Here is a 7,352-nt window from a genome sequence, read left to right on the forward strand (position 1 = left end):
GCCGGCCGTCAGGACTCCTGGCTTCTGCTTCCAAACAGAGGCAGGAATGTGGTGGGTGGAGCAGGCGGCTGCTACTCCCAGCTCCACCACTGACTGACTTCACGGCCTTGTGCCAGGCACGTAACCCACCCTGGGCCTCAGTTTACCCATCTGAGTAACGAGAACCACTGCCTTTCCGTGGCTCCGTTTTGACCCATCTCCTGTGTCACATCTGTTGTGGCACACTAGTCTCGGGACACACGCCCACATGCTGCAGGGTCATGGTTGGCTTCCCAATGGTACAAGTCCCAGCATCGCTCTACCTCCCCCAACCCCCTCCAAACCTCCCCAAGGCCACCAAGGCTGAAAGAATCCAAGAGTAGCGATTCCCCCAGGTGCTCGGCGGCTTTTTATTGCAGTGTCAGCCGTGCGAGCAGGCGGCGGGTCCCTGGAGGGCTCTGGGGGAACAAGGTGGGGGAGCGTGTGGGAGGGGAGCGAGCACAGTGTGGTGTGGTGGCTTGGTGGGGCCCTCACTTCAGGGCCTTGGTTTCGGTGGTCTCGGACACCACCTTCCCATCCACTATCTGCTTGGAGGCATGGATGTATATCTTGTGGCTGCTGTCCTCCGCAAGCGCGTCTTTCAGGCTGGAGCGGAGATGGTGGTCAGGCCCCAGGTCAGACCCCTGCCACCCCCTGCCACCCTCCAGGAGGGGACCCCTCTGGGCATTGCATGCTGAGGAAGGGGATGGCAGTGCCATGCCATGGGGATAAGGGGCTGGGGGATCTCCCAGGGCCTGCCCATAGTAGGTGAGGGGGGTGATGCTGGGACCAGGCACGGCCCCCTGCCCACTGCAGGGCTCACCTGAATTCCTCGCCGCCCTCCAGCAGTTGGCGGTAGGTAGCGATCTCAGCCTCCAGCTTGACCTTGATGTTGAGCAAAGCCTGGTACTCCTCAGCCTGGCGCTGCACCTCGGTCCGCACCTGCATCAGCTCCTCCTCGGTCCGCAGGAGGAGCCTGTTGAGATGCTCCAGTTGCATCCCGTAGCGGTTCTCCACCTCCATTAGGTTGGCTTCCAGGCTGGCCTTCTGCAGGGGCAGGGATTGGGGCACAAGTGGTCAGCAGGGTCCCCTCTGGGTGCTGCTCCCCCCGCTGAGAGTGGAGGGGGCAAGGGGGCACCTGGTGAGGGGGATGGGGGCGGCGGGCACATACCAGGTTGCGCAGGGACTCGAGCTCGATCTCCAGTGTCTGGTAGGTGCGGCGCAGCTCTGTGAGGGTGCCGTGGGCTGTGTCCATGTCCTTGGTGCTCTGGGTGATCTCGATGGTGCTCTCGGTGATCTGCAGGCACAGGGCAAGATAGGAGGGTCCTGGGGGTGGTGGTGGGGTATCTCCCTTGCAGCCGGTCCCAGGAGCACGGGTGTTGGGGAGGGTCTGGGGCGGGGGAAGCTCACCTGCTGGTTCCAGTACTTGTCTAGGTCCTCGCGGTTCTTCTGTGCCAGGGCTTCGTACTGGGCACGGATGTCTGCCATGATCTTCCCCAGGTCGTGGGTCTTGGGGGCGTCCACCTCCACTGTCAGCCCCGAGCCGGAGACCTGAGCCTGCAGGCTCTTCGCCTCCTGCAGGGTGGGGACACGCAGCCATGAGCCCCTGGGGTGGGGGGATGACCCCAGCACTTCTTCCCCTTCCCCCCGGACACCCCGGCATGGCCTCACCTCCTCGTGGTTCTTCTTCATGTAGATCAGCTCCTCCTTGAGGTTCTCGATCTCGGACTCCAGCTGCAGCCGGCTCATGTTGGTGTCGTCGATGACCTTGCGCAGCCCCGCAATGTCGGCCTCCACCGACTGCCGGATGGCCAGCTCTCCCTCATACCTGCACCGTGGATGGACCATGGAGGGGTTGGATGGCGGGGCTCAGGGCTGGGGGTCCCCATACGGTTTGGGGGCATGCTTCTGCCCCCACCCATAGACAGGGAAGGGACAATGGGTGCCCAAAGGTGCCCAAAGGGAGCAGGCACTTGGCACGGCTCTCAGGGCGTGGAGAGCATGACCCGCACTCCCCCAGCTTCCCTTGCCCCTGCAGGGGCAGCCTCTGCCCCAAGCCCACCCAAGGAAGGGGGGCAGAGGGGACACACTTGACCCTGAAGTCGTCAGCGGCCAGGCGGGCGTTGTCGATCTGCAGGACAATGCGAGCGTTGTCCACACTCTCCTCGTAGATCTGGGGGGTCAAGAGGCAGCGTCACGGGGGCAGTGCCAGGAGGGATCTGGGGGCATCGGGGTGAGTCCCCACCCCTGCCATGGAGGAAAGCAGGGCTCCCCCACTGCACCCGGGCTCCTGCCCTATTGCAACCCCGCTGCAGCCCCACGGCTCAGCCCCTCCCCGGCCCGGAGCTGCTCCAGGGCAGCCGTAACCCGAGTCCCTGGGCCCCCGCCAGCCACTGCCATTGTTCGTTAGCCCAGCACAGGTGCAATTAGCAAAGGGTAAGACAGGTGTGTTGCCCTGGCAACAAGGCGGCAAGGTGGGGCGGGCGCTTAAAGACACAGTTGCTTCCTTTATTCGCCGCCGTTGCCTCGAGGCCAAAAAAAACAGTGCTAGTCCCGTGGCGGATTTCCGTGGGAGCCCGGGCGCCTGGGGTCCTCTCATCAGGGAGCCGCACCAGCTCCCCTTTGCAGTCTGTCATTGGGTGACCTTGGCTTAGCAGTGGCCTAAAGTTTAGGGCCACTTGCTTTTCAGCCCCCGGCTTGCTGTTCCCTATAACGGTCCTTGAGATGGCAGCACTGTCCTACACTGGCCTCGCTCGGGTCCGGGCAAGGAGATGCTGTCAGACCACTCTGAGCGGGGTCCTGGCCGGTGGCCTAGTGGGGAAACCTCCCCGGGTGTAAGCAGGCCACCCCCCCTGCTCCCAGCTGGCCCTGGGGGCTGCAGGGTGTAATTTAGTCTAATGGTTAGAGCCCGGATGCCTGAGTTCTCCGCCCAGCTCCAGGGGAGGAGGGGGTGCTGGAAAAGGAGGGTCATGCCCATAGGGGCAAATACCCCAGGCTGATTCTCCTCTCCCACCCACCCCGGGAGGGGTGGCAGGGGACGGGGCAGGTGCTTTCCAGCTGTCCCCTCCACCTGCAGCTTCTCCCTCCCTGCAGCTCCCTTTGTGCCCAGGTGCCTGCTTGGGCGGCTTCTCTGCCCCCACCCGCCCAGCTGGGGGGGTGGCATTTCCAACCCTGCTTTTGCCTCCTCTTGCACCTGCTGCTCCTCGCTGGCTCCCAGGTGAGAATGATTCCCCCCCTCCCAGCCTCTGGAGTGAAGAAGAGGAGGAGGGGGTGGGGACTGGGCTGCCAAGGAGGTGCCAACATCCTGCTCTTTGTACCCCAGGGACGTAGTGTGACGTGGCAGCTGTGGGCTCAGGCCGAGCCGGGGCTGGAGTGCCAGGATCAGGCCCACTGGGGAGCAAATGCTCCATGCCCTGGGTGGGATCTGCTAACCCCAGCCCTGCTGGCAGCTCCAGCACTCCCCTAGGGCTGGGCTCGGCCCCTTCACCTGCTGTGGCATCGGCAGCCCACAGGGCGTGAACGTGGGGCAGGGCAAGGCTATATGGAGCCTCTGGAGGTCCCTGCTGGGGGGGAACCGGGGGGGTCTCAGGTGTACCCGAGTGCCCCCGGGGGCTGTGGCTGTGGCAGTGAGGGCGAGGCCCATCTCACCTTGTTCCTCAGGTCCTCGATGATGTCCCAGTAGTGGCTCCAGTCCTGGGTGCTAGGCCCCTTTTTTTCCAGGAACTCCCGGATCTGGACCTCCAGGTTGTGGTTCGCGGTCTCCAGGCTCCGCACCTTCTCCAGGTAGGAAGCCAGGCGGTCGTTCAGGTCCTGCATGGTCTCCTTCTCGTTGTGGATGACCGCCGAGCCCCCCAGGTAGATGCCGCTGGCTCCATAGCCCCCACCGCTGCCCCCCGAGGCTCCCAGGTAGATGCTGCTGGCTCCATAGCCCCCACCGCTGCCCCAAGGCACGGAGATCCTGGAGCCTGAGCCCCCTGCCCCGGCATAGACACTAGCTGCGGTGGTCTTCCTGGTCATAGGGAAGCCTTGGCTGCTGCTCACGGGCCGGCGGGTGCTGGAGTAGACTGATCTGCTGATACTCATGGTGCCTGGACAGAGAGACTCTCAGCTGTAAAGGACAGAGCCTGGACAGGGCTGGAGGGTGGATACAGCCCAGCAGGCCTGGGATTTATAGCCGGGAGCCAGGGAGGGGTAGGAGGGCTCCCCAGCTCCACCTCCCTGCCTCTGGCTCTGCCTCTGCCGGGGAAGGTGGGGCCCAGATAATCCTCAGCCTTGCTCTTTGTTCCTGCAGGGGCTGCTCACCTGGGCTCCCTGGAGCTGGGGTTGAGAAGGAGCTGGAGTGGCCAGGCTTGTGGGGTGGGGTGGGGTGGGTTTGGGGGGGGGGTCCTGCAGAGCAGGGCTGGGAAGCTGTGGGGTGCACTGGTTCCCACTGCGTTGTAGATATGGCTCCAGCTGGGCTATGAAGGAGTCCCTGGATGGTGTCCCAAGGTCGGGGGACTCTAGCTGGGAGGGGGCTCCAGGCAGGGACTGCCTCTGATGCTCCTCATATAGCCCCCAGACCTTCCTGCCCCTGCCCTGAGCATCAGCACCCAGCCTGGGGTCCCCAGCACCTTCAAGCCATCCCCAGAAGGGTGGTGGCTGGAAGTGGGGGCAGGGGAGAGCCTAGTGGGGATCTCAGCCTGCACCCCGCTTTTGCTCTGCCTGCTCACCCAGCCCCACCCCCTGGTCCCTGGCACCAGGCTGGGTTTCCAAGCATGCCCACCTAGTCCACCTGCTGTCCCAGTGCACACGTGTTGTTTGTGGGGCCCTGGCACTTGCTAACCTGCATGCCCCCACACTCCCTGTGCTGGCCCGGGGCTGTGACAACATCATCCTCCAGGCATCTTGCCAACCCCAGCTTCTTGCTGTGGGATTCTGGGTCTGGCAGCACAAAGCAAAGGACATACAACCCCGCACTGCCCCCTTGTCCTGCTCCCTCTACCCTGAGCCTGACGCAGGGGCAGGATAATTGGCCTGGGGTGGGCATCGAGGACCCTCCTTGCTGCTGAAATGCAGCCTGCTCTGGGGTGCAGCGTGGCGGGTGCGTGGCCAAGTAGAACACAGCAGAAAGCAGAGCTGTGGGGGAGAGGGGCCTGGAGCAAGGATCCCGCCCATGTGCCTGCTCTCACATCCATGGGGAAGGAGCGGGGGACTGCATTTTACAACCTAAAGCCCCGGCCCTTGCTGGAAGGGCTGGGTTGGGCTGGGCTGGGCTGGTGGGGATTGCAGGTCTGGTTTGAGGGCAGGCAGTGTGGGTGGTGCTGGGCCCTGACCCTTGGAGCTGAAGCTTTGTGCAATCCCAAGTGGGGACTCATGCAGAAGCTGCTGAATGGAGCCAGGAAGGCAGGTCCTTATCTCCCCCACCCTGCTCCCATTCCTGCCTTATCAGGGCAAGGAGAGGCAGTGCTTCCTCCCTGCCTAGTTTCTTCCTCTTGCTCCCATCTATAGCCCCCATGTCCCACCTCTGCTTTGCTCTTGCTCTTTGCTGAGTCCCCCCAGCTGGTTTCTCCGCCTTGAAACCAAACAGGCAGATTCAGCTCCTGGGCTGGGAGCTGTGTCCTTTGCAAGCTGACCCCCGGCCCCCACACTCCTCTGGCCGGGCAGGATCATCCAGGCCATGAGTTCCCCTGCACTGGCTCTGCTTTTCCAGGCCTCCCCTGGTGCCCAGAGCAGATGCAAGCCATGGCGTGGCCATCTGTGGACCAGGGCTAAGACAGGGACCCTTCTCCTATGGCCTGTGCAGCTCCTTGCAGCAGGTTGGGACCGATGGGTGCTGGGCTTTGATAGTAACACCGTCTGCTTTTAAAGCAGGGATGGGGGTTCAAGCTGGCTCTGCCACACACAGAGATCCAAATCATTTCCCCGCTGCTCCAACCGGGAGATGCTCAGGGTGGGGACTGGGTCTGAGCCGGGCTCTGCTGGGCCCTTCCCTGATACAGCCAGGGTGGCTGTGATCTCAGCAACCCGCACCCCCCTCCCAGCCCCCAGCCACACACCTATACCAGCAGCTCTACCTCCCACATGGCCCGGTGTTGCAGCTCTGGAGAGAACCCCCTGATGGTTGGCTCCAGGCCTCTGGCTGATTTATGCTCAGCGTCAGAGATGCTTTGGAGCTCCATGCACACCATCCTGGAATGAAGTCACGGCAGATTCCAGGGATGGGGGTTATCAGTGATAGGATCAGCCCAGCCAGATCAGGCCTGTGGGGTCTGGATGGGAGAGAGCCGGGTAGGGAACACCGGCTCCCACGTAGCACATACAGAAAGGCTGCAGCTGCTGGGACCTGCTGGACCTGGGGATCTCAGACGTGGACTCATCAGCCTGGCCTGTTACCGGGTCATGCTGAAACCTGCTGCCCTGGGGGAAAAGCCAACCCTAAGATTTTTGGGGGTGGGAAAGTGCATTTCTAGGGACAGGAGTTATTTTTGTGATCACCCCTGGAAATGCTCTCCGGACCTGTCCCTTAACAGCCTGCTGGCTTCCCCGGGAGGGCAGTGGAGCATTTGGGGCTCAATTCTTTGGCTTTTGGTGGTTGCATATTGGAAAAAAGCAGGTTTTTGTGATGCTAAGTTCTCTGTGGAAGTGCACATGTGTATGGCTCTGTGATCAGGAAGACCAGGGGCGGAAGGAGCTGGGCAGGGGTGGGCAATTATTTGGGCCAGGGACCACTTAGGGAGTTTTGGTGAGCTCTCATGGGCCGGGTCAGCACTTCCCCACCCTCCCTCCCCACAACATGTCAGCAAAACTCCAAGTGGCTCTGCTCTGTGCTCTGCTGGGCAGCTGGGTCGGGACCAGAGAGCAGGATGGGTGGGTGGGAATGCAATTCTGAGGCCATGACAGCATGGGGATGGGGCCCAGGGCAAAGCCACCATTTGCCCCCTGCATACCCCAGCCTGCAGAACCAGCCCCCATCGCAGGGGCATGCAGGGAGCAGATGCACTGCTGGGGCCCTGCACTGTCACTGCCCTGTGATCCCCACTCCCGGACACCGCTCCCTGCTCTCCCACGGCCCCATCCCATCTGTCCGGCTGTGCACCCCGCTCACGTGGGTCCTGCCCCGGCAGTGGGTGTTGGGTACATAGCGGGGTGCTTGGGCAACAGGGCCAAGTCTGGTGGCAGCAGGAAGGCAGTCCAGCTGCCGCCTTGTCCCAGCCCAGGAACAGTGGGACCAGCTGCATGTGCCACAGCCCAGGCTGCCCCCCATGCCAGGGCCTGACGCAACCAAGGGACCCGCCATTGGCCAGACAAAATCCCTCAGCAGGCTGAATCCAGCTCACGGGCCATATTTTGCTCAG

The 7,352-nt window shown here is 62.9% G+C and overlaps 1 protein-coding gene across 1 annotated transcript; it reads right to left on the reverse strand.

Moving 5' to 3' along the window:
* Nucleotides 1–370: 370 nt before the first annotated feature.
* On the reverse strand, nucleotides 371–4,184 carry KRT18 (keratin 18). The gene is made up of 7 exons (XM_006278642.4): nucleotides 3,667–4,184; nucleotides 2,109–2,191; nucleotides 1,690–1,846; nucleotides 1,429–1,593; nucleotides 1,190–1,315; nucleotides 842–1,065; nucleotides 371–624 (listed from the first exon to the last, which is right to left on the reverse strand). Exons 1-7 carry the CDS (start codon nucleotides 4,099–4,101, stop codon nucleotides 510–512), a joined length of 1,305 nt encoding a protein of 434 aa, XP_006278704.1. The 5' UTR covers nucleotides 4,102–4,184; the 3' UTR covers nucleotides 371–509.
* Between the last annotated feature and the right edge of the window lie 3,168 nt (nucleotides 4,185–7,352).

This window comes from Alligator mississippiensis, chromosome 15 (assembly GCF_030867095.1).
Source record: "Alligator mississippiensis isolate rAllMis1 chromosome 15, rAllMis1, whole genome shotgun sequence".
In the NCBI taxonomy this organism is placed as follows: domain Eukaryota; kingdom Metazoa; phylum Chordata; order Crocodylia; family Alligatoridae; genus Alligator; species Alligator mississippiensis.

Excerpts from the sequence above, each read along its gene's own strand:
- KRT18 (XM_006278642.4), bottom strand. The coding sequence starts at position 4,101 with ATGAGTATCAGCAGATCAGTCTACTCCAGCACCCGCCGGCCCGTGAGC. Across the intron at positions 1,594-1,689 it reads TGAAGAAGAACCACGAGGAG|GAGGCGAAGAGCCTGCAGGC; the intron begins GTGAGGCCATGC and ends CCCACCCTGCAG. Across the intron at positions 1,316-1,428 it reads ACAAGTACTGGAACCAGCAG|ATCACCGAGAGCACCATCGA; the intron begins GTGAGCTTCCCC and ends CTGTGCCTGCAG.